Source organism: Stenella coeruleoalba (assembly GCF_951394435.1).
Source record: "Stenella coeruleoalba genome assembly, chromosome: 21".
Lineage (NCBI taxonomy): Eukaryota > Metazoa > Chordata > Mammalia > Artiodactyla > Delphinidae > Stenella > Stenella coeruleoalba.
In genome coordinates, this window is record NC_137167.1 from 2,858,468 (window position 1) to 2,871,354 (window position 12,887).

Sequence of the window (12,887 nt, forward strand, 5' to 3'; positions counted from 1 at the left end):
TCTGGTCTTGTCTTCTCTAGATGACGTGTGAGAAAGTCCTTGATTTGATGTGCTACATGGTCCTCCCCATCCAGGATGGAGGCAAGTCACAGGAAGAACCCTCAAAAATAAAGCCCAAGTTTAGAAAAGGTACAGTGACAAATTTTATTTTTATTTTATAGAAATAGCTTTAGGACCTAAGGCTGGGAATTTTTTGTAATTCCTGACAACGTAATACCATGTGATCTGCAGAGCTTGACAAATTGTATAAGAAGCGAAGTGCTCGCCAAGCTTTTCGTGGCTCTGATTTCATAAGCAGCCATACGTCTGTCCTTCTTCCAAAGTTCTCATCAGTTCCTGAGTTTGTTGGCTCTTTGAAGAATATCAGTGAGCTCCTTTTCCTGTCTTTACCAATTCTAGGAAATCTTGTAATACTTAGTTGAGAAGGATCTCTTAGCTTGTCTCTCGGGCTGTTTTGAGCTTTACCTCAAGTTGCTCATTGTTGAAAAACTACGTAAATTGAGCTGTGATGCTTCCTAGGAAAGGAAGAGAGCCCCACTGTCATGATCTAACTTCCATCTTAGAAGTTGGAAAAAGATAATCTGTCAAACCCAAGCCAAGTAGAAAATGGGGACTAATAAAGACAAGAGCAGAAACTAATGAAATAGAAAAAAAAAATAGAGGAAATTAATAAAGCAAAAAGTCGGTTTTCTGAAAAAAAATAATGAAATTGATGAACCCCTAACAAGATGGACCAGGAAGGTAGTAAATACAAATAACCAATATCAGGAATGGAAGAGGGAATGTCACTCCAGATCGTGCTGAAACCAGAAGGACAGTAAGAGAATAGGTTGTGAATAACTTTATGCCAATAAATTTAACAATTTAGGTGAAATGGAAAGAATTCCTTGAAAAACACAACTTACCAAAACAGACACAAAATGAAATAGAAAATCTGAATGTTTTATATCTATCAAAGAAATTAAATTTTGTTGTCAAAAACTTTCCCACAAAGAAAACTCCAGGCCCGTTTGGCTTCACTGTGAATCTTGTCAAGCATTTAGTAAGAAATAACTCCAATCCTGTACACACTTTTGGAGAAAACAGAGAAAGAGGGAACACTTACCAATTCAGTTTTTAAGACAAACATAACCCTGATAGCAAAACCAAACAAGAGAAGAACATTAAAGGCCAGTGTCTATCATGATCTTAGATGCCAAAATTCTTAAGAAAATATAAGCAAATACAGCAATATATAAGAAAGATAATACATAATGGCCAAGTATACCGGAAATGCAAAGGTGGTTTAACACAGGAAAACCAGTCACTGCAGTTCACCACATTAGCAGATTAAAGGAGAAAAATCATAAGATTATCTTAATAGATGCAGACAGAATTCAATTATGTCTGCATTTATCATTCATGATTTTTTTAAAATCTTAGTAAACTAGAGATAGGAGGAAACTTCCTCAGCATCATTCTTAACTATGAAATATTGAATGCTTTCCCCAAGACCAGCAGCAGTACAGGGGTGTCTGCTGTCAGCACCTCAATTCAACATCCTGGAGATTCTAGCAAACACAATAAGCAAGAAAAAGAAAGGTTGAAAAAGAACCGTTTTTATTCACAGCTACATATTTGGCTACGTAGAAGAGTCAAGGAATCTCCAAATAGAATAACATCAAACCCCATAAAATACTTAGGGATAAATTTAATGAAAGATATGCAAAATTATGTTTGTAGGTTAGAAGACTCAATATTGTTAGGATACCAGTTCTCCCCAAATGTCTTTATAGATTCAGTGCAATCCCAGTCAAAATCCCAGCAGACTTTTTTTTTAACAGAAGTTGACAAACTGATTCTAAAATTTATATGGAAATACTACAACAGTTTTGAAAAAGACTAACAAAATGACAAGTGACCCTACCTGATAGCAGGGTTTAATATAAAGCTACAGTTATCCAGACAGTATTGGCACAAGATTGGAGAATCCAGAAATGGACCCACATAAGTATGGTCAAATGATTTTCCATGAAGACGCCAAAGTAATTCAATGGAGAAAGGAAAGCCTTTTCAACAAATGGTGCTGGAACAAAGGGATCTTCATGTAGAGGAAAAAAAGATCCTCACCTCCTACCTCACATTTTTCCCAAAAATTAATTTGAGCTGGAGCAGAGAGACTAAATGGAGAAGCTAAATGATTAACATTTTTTTAGAAGAAAATTTCTTTGAGACTGGTAGTAGGTTCCTTAGGACACTAAAAGCTTTCTAGAAGACAAAAGCATGACAGTTTTGATACTTATTGGGAGTTCATTATACTATTCTGTTTACTTTTTATATGTTTGGGATTTTCTACAACAAAAGGCTGAAAAAACTAGACATAGCCCAGACCCCTTCAAAAATTAATATCTCTGTGGAACAGAAACAGATCAGGTGGGTAGGACTTGACCTAGCGGACATCAAGACTGATTTTAAAGTGTAGCATTGGCGTAGAGATTGACCCCAGGAACAGAATAGAGAACGAAGAAACTGGAAGCGTTACAGTTCAGGGGAGGAAGAATGAATTTATCCTGTAAGTGGTACTGTTACAGTTGATTATCCAAATACAAAAATGACAGAAAAGAGATTCCTCATTCATACTACACAAGAACCCTTTAAATTTTAAGATTTAAATATTAAAACTAAAACTTTTAAACTTTTAGAGGAAAATACAGAAGACGATCCTTGTTGCTTTCTAGTTAGAGAAGGATTTAGGCTACAAAGAGCACACGACATAAAAGATTAGTGAATTTGATCACGTTAAAATCAAAATACCAACAAAAGATATTATGATCAAAGTGAAAAGCTATAGACTATAAGAAAATTGTCCAGCACAATTTATATATTTATATACTTATATATTCAACAAAAAATTAGTATCCAGAATGTTGAAAGAGCTCCTATAAGAAAGAAATAACCAACCCCCCATAGAAAAATAGGCAAAAAATATGAACAACAGATTCACAGAAGCCAAATGGCCAAAAACTACTTGGAAAGATTCTCCACCTATTATTAATACAGGAAATTCAGATTAAAACAATAAGCTATCATTTTACATCAGGATGCAGAGAGTAAAGGGTGGCCGTATTGACCATCAGGACGTGAAGATACGCATCGCCCACGTGCTTCTGGAAGGTGCATAGATTCATATGGTCACTTTGGAGAGCAGTTTAGCAGTACCAAGTTGCATATCTCACTACCTGGTTATGTGCCCCTTCCAGGTATAGACTTTAGATCAGTGATCTCCAAATTTGGGCCCTCACCTAAGGTCATGAATTTCCCATAGCAATTTTCTTTTTTAATGAGATAGACTGTAACAGTATTATTAAAATGAATGTATCTCCACTAAAAAGGGTAAATTTTATTTCATGAACCTTTTGTTTTAGACACGCAGTTGACCCTTGAACAATGCAGGAGTTAACCCAGGGGCTCAGACCCACCCCTCCCCGCAACGGTCGAAAATCTGGGTACTGCTCTCTGCCTCAAAAACAGGAACTGACCAGTGACTCAGCGTAGGGCAGGAAGCTGGAACAGTTTGGATAAAATCAGGGCTCAAACCGCAATTCTTTTGATTCCACATGTTGTGATCTCTAATCCAATACAAACTTTTCCCCACAGTTAGTTCATTTAGAGATCTGTAAGATGAAAATGCAGACACTGTATTTACTGAGAAATCCATGTATAAGTGGACCCGTGCAATTCAGACCTGTGTTGCTCAGAAGCCAGCTGTATGAACATGTGTCAGTGTGTGTGCACAGGGTTCCCACGTGAAAAGCATGTTTATTTCTTGCAACTTCTTGCCTCTGGGGTAGAGAGGATTTAGGATAGAAAGAGCACACAGCATAAAGGAAAGGACTATGGTCTTGGTTTGAAAAACAACCATTGCTTAAAGTTTTTTCCACAAGTGCACAAGAAAATATATATAAGAATGTTTATTTCAGCATTGTTGGTAATAGTGAAAAATTGGAATACTCAGTGTTTACCATAAAAGAATGGATAAATCAGGTGTGGTCGGTGTAACCAACAGAACACTACGTAACACAGAAAACCAATGAGCTAGAGCCACAGATATTAGTACCAAAAACAATCTGCAGAAAGATACGTACGCTATGACACCATTTATATAGTAGACTGAAAACACACGAGACGTTTCTCTGCAGTGCGTGAATATAGATTCCTGTGTTAAAAGCAGGCAGTGTGCACAGGAATGATGAACCCCCGTTCAGAATAGCAGTCTTCTCTCAGGAGGGAGGCAGGAGTGGCGTCAGAAGGGAAGTGAGCTTGCGATGCTTTATATTAAAATCTAAAACTAAAGCAGATGTCAGCATTTTATACAGCTGAGTGGTGAGCACTCTGCTGTTTGTAATAATCTCTGTCATTTTCTATGTATTTGAAATGTTTCATAATAATAAGTATTTAAGCAACTTTAGAAATTTAGATTGAGAAATGAAATCCAGAGACGATTGAAAAACCAGTTTCACCTTCACTAAATGTAATTGTGGTTTAACTGTGTTGAGACCATGTGATTGTTGCTTATCCTTTTCCTTTTAAGGAAAGCACTTTAAACATTTGCTTCTCAAAGCTCTTTTCTTTGCTACTAACAGATATATTGTGGACTTTTCTTAGGTTCAGATCTGAAGCTGCTGCCTTGTACCAGCAAGGCTATCATGCCCTATTGCCTGCATTTAATGTTAGCTTGTTTTAAGGTAAGCTTCACGTTGATTAGTGTAAAGGAAGTTAATCTGCAGGATTGTTCTGATGACCTGGAATGACTTGAATTGAGAGCCTTAGGCACAAATGTTAGTTTAGTCCTTTGAAAACAGGGTGGTGTAGTGAGGAAAGCACATGGGCAAGGAATTAACAAATATTTATTAAATATCGACTGCACTAGGCAAAGATGAGTAGGAAATAATCCCCATCCTCGAGAGGTTTATGGGTAACAGTGGGGCAGATAATTTACAGGTAATAGTGGGGTGGATACACAAATAACCTTGCCTGTGGTAGCGTCCAGTAAATATTTTATGAATTAGCCTACGAGTCAGGATATATTAGCTACAGAAGAAGGGAGCACAAGTGCTGTTGGGCTTATGGAGGGATGTGAGTTCATTATCACAGGGATAGGGCATGAGGCTGGGCACGTGCAGAGGCCCAGCAGAGTCAGGAAAGCCTAAGGACCAGGCTGTGGGGAGCGGAGGCCTGGGGTGGACAGGCTGAATTGTCTACGAAGGCTCAAGCGGGCAGCAGTGTCGGGTCTCCCCTTCAGGGCGGTAATTCCCAAACCTGACTCTTTTTTTTTTTTTTTTTGAATGGCTGTGTCCACTTTATTGATGTGTACCACAACGTATTTAGTCTTTCTCCTGGTGATGGACATTTAAGTTATTCATCTCGTCCTATCCCCGCCCCCCTTTTTTTTTTTTAACATCTTTATTGGGAGGGTGGGAGGGAGGGAGACACAAGAGGGAAGAGATATGGGAACATGTGTATATGTATAACTGATTCACTTTGTTATAAAGCAGAAACTAACACACCATTGTAAAGCAGTTATACCCCAAACCTGACTCTTGATCTGAAGCATTGAGCGGCAGAAACAATTTGAAGTGACTTCAGGCACAGCTGCCGGTTTAGAACCAGAAGCCCTTTGACAGCTTCTCACTTCACACCCCTGCGTCCTCCTTCCCGTGGCTCCCGCCGGCCTTTCTCCCCAGTCCCACAGTCTCCTCAGACCCCTCTGTCTAAGGGGGCCTCTCACCCGCCCTCCATCCCCCCCCCCCGGCCCCTTAAAAGAAGTCCCCAAATTCTCTGTTGCCCAGACCGCTCACCTTCCTCGCACCCTCATCCCCGCGTTCAGAGCCTCGGGCCCACCCTGCATGTCCCACTCCCGCCAGGATGCTCACGAGGGTGCCGGGGAGCCGGGTTCTGTGGTGGGGCCCCTCCTCGCCGGCAGCGGTGACATTTGCCAGGCAGGCTTGACTTCTGCTGTCCCTTCTGACTAGTGACCGTAGTCACGCACTTCCCTGCAACAGTGTTTTGGGGGAGGTGGTATCGGGCATGTGTGAGATCGCCCCGTGACTCCCTCCCCTCTGTCCTGCAGCTGAGAGCCTTCACAGACAGCAGAGACGACCTGGCGCTGGGGCACGTGATCGTGCTGCTTCAGCAGGAGTGGCCGCGGGGAGAGACCCTTTTCTTGAAAGCCGTCAATAAGATTTGCCAGCAAGGAAACTTCCAATATGAGAATTTTTTCAATTATGTTACAAGTATCCTTTTTCTTGTTTGAGCAGAAGAAATGCTTGGTACAAAAATGAACGAACCATTTGGGGTAGAAATAATGCTTTTGGTGATTTGGGGGAAAAGGAGAAGGAATGGTGACTTAAAATGGGATTGTGGCAGCTGGTTTTGTGAAAGTCATGAATGGCTTCAAAGAGGAATCAGGAACGTGGACAGCCCTGTTGCATTTTCCACTTCAAGTGGCTTCTTAGGAAGGTACCCAGGGTGCCTGAAGTAAGAGCCTGCAGGCTCCCCGCAGGCCCAGGGTGACTGCTGGGGCCATAGACTGTGATTCTCTGTTGGCCTTCCTCTGGGAACAGGGCCCCTGGGGTCTGGGGTTACAACAGCAGCTGGTGGCCCGTGGGGCACCCGCCAGAGAATCTCTTCCACCCAGCACTGGCTTTCGTGTGGGGGAGCATTGTATTTCATACTGTTGGTTAGGGAAAGGTCTGCTTCTCTTAATACATTACTTTTGAGTTGCAAGGCGTCTGACATCCCTCTCCAGGTACCTAGAGCAGCATTTCTTAACCTTTGGGCCAGGAGGAGGGGGGCGGTGTGTATAGCACCTCTACCGCCTCTTTCTTACTAAGAAAACAGAAGATTCTGCTCTTGGGACCCTATAGGCTCTGCTCAGTCAGCTACCTGAGGAACATGTTTCTCTTTGTGAGGGCGTTGGGCTGGCATAGGAACCGCTGGGTCTGGGCTCAGGCAGCGCTGGGTTGTTGGTGCGGTCGCCGTGGGCAGGTCTCTCAGTGGCTGCGAGCCAGTCTGCTCCTCCAGGAGAGCAGGGCTCCATGATTTCTCACGTGGTTCCCTGAATCTGGCCTCAGATATCGACATGCTGGAGGAGTTCGCCTACCTGAGAACTCAGGAAGGTGGGAAGATCCATCTGGAACTCCTGCCCAATCAAGGGATGCTGATCAAGTAAGGGCACCGCCTCCTGCCCTCCGTGCTGAGCGCCCGCCTTCGTGTGCTCGTGGGAAACGTTTGTAAATGTCCGTGGCTTGCACACAGTCATTAGAAAGGAATACAAACCTGGTCTCTGTTTTGGAAAGTAGATTTGATTCCGGGAATCCTTTTGAAAGACTTGGCATTTCCTTAACTACATTTCTGATAGAACATTGTTTAAATTGGGGTAGTTCTGTCACTTTTGATACTTACTTCACTAGACAAAAGTCTTACTCATGGTATCTTTTCTGTTCCAAAACTTACATACTGATCCTATAATTTCTGATTAGAAGTAGGGTGCTTTTAATTAAGAAAAGCCATGCTTAACTAAAGTTGAGCTGGACTGGGAAAAACTGCAGACCTAACTTCCACACTGTACTTGGGCCTCAGTGTTGACTGAAGCCCTGCTGAGCACCTGCCCGCTCAGCGGGGTGGGGTTTGGTCTTGGCACTCCCCACTCCTGGATGAAATCAGTGACCATTTATGATTTTTAAATGCCCTTGCTTCTGCCCTTCAGTCCTCATTGCAGTTTGGACAGTACATCCTCTGTGCTGCAGACGCCTCGCGTAGTGTGATGTCCATACCTCCTCCTCTGCGTCCTGCACGTTCAGCGTGTGTGGGTCAGGATCAGAGTCACTGCAGGAGACCGAACCCCGAGTGAGAAGAAAGTGTTGCTGAGGCTGACAGATTCTCCTTTTTCCCTCACTTGTGAAAGGGAGTTTTCAGCGCAAAGCCAAAATCCGCATCTCGTGCTGTCTTTGGGGAGTGTTGTCGAGAGGGAAGTAAGAAGTGTCCCTCTGGACTCCCGTAGCCTCGGGGCTGGGGCATCCAGGCAGCACGGTGTCCTGTCGGGAATGGGAAGGTGGGGTGCTTGTCCTTCACCTTGCAAACGTTACTAAAGATTCTGAGCATTTGACATGAAAGCGCAAGACCTTTATACGTTAGCTGGCTCAGGCAAGGGGACCAGACATGCTCATCTTCTCACTCTGGTAGCTCCCCTAGAACGTGGGGAAAATAATTGCGTGATTCAAAATATTCTTCACCATGCTTGAGAGTAAAGATGGCTTTTTGACACGGAAGCCTAGGTAACCCCTTTTACGTTGTAATTTGCAGGTTTTGAGGCTGGACACACAAACATACCTTTAATAGCTTTTTCTTTAATTCCCATTAATGCTCACCATACAAATTCTCATAATACGGAGACAACCTCAGTAGAATCAACTCCGTTTACTTAGATTAAACCTGAGTTTAATAATCCTCACACTAGATAATGCTTAGCTGTGAATGTGAGAGAAGAGGCTGTCAGAAAATCAGCGGTGAGTCTCAGACTTCATTCTACTGAACCTGTCTTCTCCAGCCAGTCTTATTGAGCTGCACAGCGACACGGGAACATGCAGACAAGCCCTCGGACGAGTAGTGAAGGCGAGGGCTGTTGGGCACGCAGACGGTGTCCTTAGTTAAAGAAACCCTTAATTTCTTCTAACTCCCTGTAGAAGACCATTAAGTCTCTTAGGAAACCTGCTGCCCCATCAGTTTGGAAGCAGGACTAGGGGCTGTTGCTTAGTGAGCTGACAGTGTGAGTCCCAGGGTTCATTTGAAACCTGCCTTCCAAATTTCTGACGAGAAGCTACCGTGGAGAAGCGGGCCGCCTGAGACAGTTGAGGTATGGTCGGGATCTTGAGTAAAACTGTCACATTCCTTTTCCCTTTGGGTCGCAAACAAATTGTCTGAAGCCATTGTGGACCTTTTGGGGGGCCCTCCAGCCGAGCGCAGAGATGCAGGGAGCAGAGTCCAGCCTTCCCTCAGGTGAGGCTGTGAGTCTGTCCTGGTTGTGGCGTCTGGGCTGCAGCAGGTATGGTACCAGCGCCGAGGGCACGGGGGCCTGACTGGCAGGAGGGACGAGCTCTGATTCTTACCTACACGTGCTGCTCTCATGTATTTTGAAGTAGAGAAATGCTTCTGTGCTGATGCTTGCAGTACCCTGGGTGACACAGAAACCCATGTCCTGTGTGTGCCCCGAACTGGGTGCGTGATGACGTTCTCAGAGGTGATCACCCGGCTAATGTACTCATTTCTGTTGTTACAGAATCCCACAAAGCCATGGCCCAGACTCTTGTTTTCCCCCATCTGTTCCTTTTCTCAATACTTTTTGAAATTTAAACTCAACCTTTCTTTATCAAAAACATTGCCAGCCTCTCCAGTCCTCTTGAAAGGGCCTCTTCAGTCTGGGGCTTCAGTCCCATCAAAGATGGTTCTAAAAAGTCACGGGTGTCTTTCTGGGATCGGCATGGACGTGGCAAGCGTGGAGAGCAAAGGCGCTGGATTTGAGATTCTCTCCACGGCCGTTCCATGGCATCTCCCCGTCCTCTCCCCTGGCTCTTGCTTTTCATGCCAGATCTCAGCGGGCTGAGCCGGGGACCGGCAGCCGAGAGGCCTGTGGACCCATGTGGGCCACAGCTGTGCAGCGGGGGGGCTGGTAGCCTCTGTCCTCCCGAAACAGCTGCTCGAGGCCTGAGGCTGGCGGTTCTGTGCAGCCTGCCCCCCGTCTCATGCGTTTTCTCTGGAGTGTTGTTTTTAAGTGCAGGCTGAGTCGGTGTGGGTGTTTGAATGCCGCTGTTTGCTGTTTTTTAAAGGCCTTCTAGCCCTCCCATGGGGTTACTGCAGCAGGAATTCTTACCTGTGCTTCAGCCCAGCATACAGACTGCTGACAGGTACCAAGTGGACACACCTGCTCATAGTGTACTGTTTGTCGACATGTTTTACTGCCCATGGTTTTCAGCTCTTTGTTCCTCAGTGCTCTTTTTCATGCTTTATTTAATTTTTTAATTTGTTCTGCATTCCTTGGCAAACCATCTGGTTGTAATATTGTAACATTTCTTATTTTTTTCCATAAGTTGCCAGTGTTTTTGTGTTCAATTTAAAAATCATTATGGATCTGGAAATAAGTGAACGTTATATAAAACTGTGTAAGACTAAGTACACATTAGATTAGGCACTAAATTATGATTCTCTTTTGGTAAAACATAAGGCATTCGGTCCTAAATATTTAAGGATGCTGAAACTTACTCTAAGTAAATTTTTATTCTCAGATTTTCGTATTAGTGTTGAGGTCTTGGTCTAAATGGGCATAAGCACAGTATCTTCCTGCCACTGGTACTGTTTTTTCTGACCTTACCTGTCCGGATTGAAAATATTTGGTAGGCTAGAATGCTGCATTTACTAGTTGACTTATCCTGGTCTTAAACCACAAAAGCTAATTCGTCCTCTTCTTCATCCAAACTTGCCAGAGCAATAAAGACTCTGATAGAAATACAATTGGGTTGTACCACTCTTCATATGTGGAAACACCTTTGGCCCGTGACCAGCGGGACACAGCATTTTATTACATTTTTACTAGTATTAAGGGGAGCGTGTGCTTGGAGCCATCCATGCCCTTTAGCTCAGTGTCTGCAAATACCAGCGTCTTTCAGTGGGTCAGAGGGAGGGCTCCCATTTGGGGTTGCAGTCTGGGTCCCCTGAGAGCAGTATCTCAGGGCAGCATAAAGGGGCTGCATGAGCTCCCAGCGGGGCTCACTGACACTGTACTTACTACTGAGTCACCAGCCAGACCTGATTAGAGATGTCCACAGAGAACTGGCTGTGCTGTCTCACTGTGTGGTTCTATAAACTGTCCATGGGCGTTGTAGGGTGTCCTGTAATATCTTGCCCTTCTAACAAAGCCTGTTTTGGTTTTCTTTTTCCTTCTATTACATTGCAACTTTCTGACTTCTGTTGTACTTATTTTATATAATTCAAGTTTTAAAAACAGCAACATTTTAGAGTGGTTTCAACAGTTTAATCTTGGCCAGTACCTAAAAATCTAATTTTAAACCCCCATGACTGTGTCTTAGGGAAGTTAGGCAGTGGGAGTGGAGGATGGAGGTGGCTTCTGTTCGTCTAAATCTACCAAATTACTAACTGGTAGTTAAAACGCCTTTCCTTTTGATTGAACCCATTGAATTTTGCTAGGTTTTTCTTTTGCTTCCTTCATTTTGGTGTTTGGAGTTTCCTGGGGTTTCCTCTGTAATTTCCTTCTCTGAAGCCCACCCTCCAGGGCGTTGTGAAGGACCCACCTGTGCTCCCACCGGCCCAGCCCAGCCCAGCATGCAGGGCTCCCGGGCCCCAGCAGGCCCTCAGGAAGCTTTGCATCAGCGACTCTGCTGCTCTCTCCCTGCCGGTGCCGGACTCTTGTCTTGGGGCCCCAGGTCCTCCTGCTTCTTTGCAAAAAGACCTGGAGGAGCTGTCCCATCCTGGCATCACAGGGAGAGAGACACGCCTGTGGCCCGCAGCCTGACACGGGGCACCGGCCGGGGGCTGCGGCCATGGCCACGCTCGCTCAGGCATCCCCCTCCCCACTGCTGCCTCTGCGCTCAGCTGGCCTGGCTGGACCCGAACTGTGTGGCCAGGGTGGTCTGGACTCCGTCAGCCCCAAGTAACTGAACTGTGCACAAGTCACAGAGGGAAGTACAGCGTCAGGGCTGCAGAAGTTAGAAGCCAAGCAGGCAGCACCTCGCCAAACATGCGATGTTTAGAATAGCCTTTTCCTGAGTGGGGAAGACGACTCTCCGGCTTTAAGTCTTTCTGAAGAGGAACGGGCAGTGGAGGCTGTTTGGTTGGGGCTTTTTGCTTTTTTAAACTCTTCGCTAGATTTGAGGCAGCCTGTTCTCCTGCCCCAGAGTCACTGACCCGTGCTGCCGTGCTAACTGTGGTGTCTGTTTGTTTCCCTGTCGCTGCCCCAGGCACCACACGGTCACCCGGGGCATCACCAAGGGCGTGAAGGAGGACTTCCGCCTGGCCATGGAGCGCCAGGTGTCCCGCTGTGGGGAGAACTTGACGCTGGTGCTGCACAGGTTCTGCGTCAACGAGAAGATCTTGCTGCTCCAGACTCTGGCCTGACCGGCCCTCCCGCCAGAGGCAGCCCACAGCCGCGGGGCTCTGGGGAGACATAAAGCGCAGATGAGCGTTGCCGTCATCGCTCTTCAAAAGAGGAAGACCATCGGGGTTTTAACTCATTGGTTGCTTAGAAGTAGTTCCCAACAGTCCAAGAAGCTATTTCTATTTTTGTCATATTTTGTAATTTTTGTAAAACAAAAGAACCTGTTTTGTAAATAAAATCATCCTAAATTTGTGGGGGTGGTTTTCAATTTTATTTTTAATTCTTAGAGTTTCTGAACAAGAGTGTACTTTACTTAAAAGGCATTTCCTTCCATGTTCTCAAGATTTTCTTTTCCACAGTCAGGTTTTGGTGAATATCACATATCAACATAATGCTAGACCTTTTCCTTCAGGAAGTTTTAACACCAAAATCCTTTGTGCCAGGATGAACTTGAGTGAACTTCCACTGAAGCCGCCGTGGGGGGCTGGGGTGGGGGTCCTGCCCAGTGGCCTGTGGAGGGCACCTCCCCTCCCCGTCGGCTGCTATCACCTGGGTGCCCTGAACCAGACAGCCTAGCCTCCGGCCTGGTTCTGCCCAGCCCTTTACTTGCCACGTACCAGGGACAGATTCATGTCCCTCAAGCTTGTCATGGGAAATACAGGCACTGGCCCTTCCCTCCCAGCTGGCTGTAAAGCCAGTGACGTGACACACTTGGGATGGGGCCTCGCACTTCTAAGTACAA

The 12,887-nt window shown here is 45.1% G+C and overlaps 1 protein-coding gene across 7 annotated transcripts in view; it reads left to right on the top strand.

Annotated features, from left to right (window-relative positions):
- INTS10 (integrator complex subunit 10) overlaps nucleotides 1-12,581 on the top strand; it is a 37,291-nt gene extending 24,710 nt beyond the window's left edge. For 5 of the 7 annotated variants that reach the window (XM_079909436.1, XM_079909437.1, XM_079909440.1 and 2 more), the window contains 6 exons: nucleotides 21-129; nucleotides 4,645-4,724; nucleotides 6,110-6,272; nucleotides 7,113-7,206; nucleotides 9,864-9,941; nucleotides 12,009-12,581. In XM_079909436.1, the coding sequence (XP_079765562.1) occupies nucleotides 21-129; nucleotides 4,645-4,724; nucleotides 6,110-6,272; nucleotides 7,113-7,206; nucleotides 9,864-9,941; nucleotides 12,009-12,165 (681 nt within the window). In that variant the 3' untranslated portion in view covers nucleotides 12,166-12,581. The remainder of the gene's footprint in view (nucleotides 1-20; nucleotides 130-4,644; nucleotides 4,725-6,109; nucleotides 6,273-7,112; nucleotides 7,207-9,863; nucleotides 9,942-12,008) is intronic. The other 2 variants (XM_079909438.1, XM_079909439.1) reach the window with 1 other exon arrangement.
- The last annotated feature ends 306 nt before the right edge of the window (nucleotides 12,582-12,887 follow it).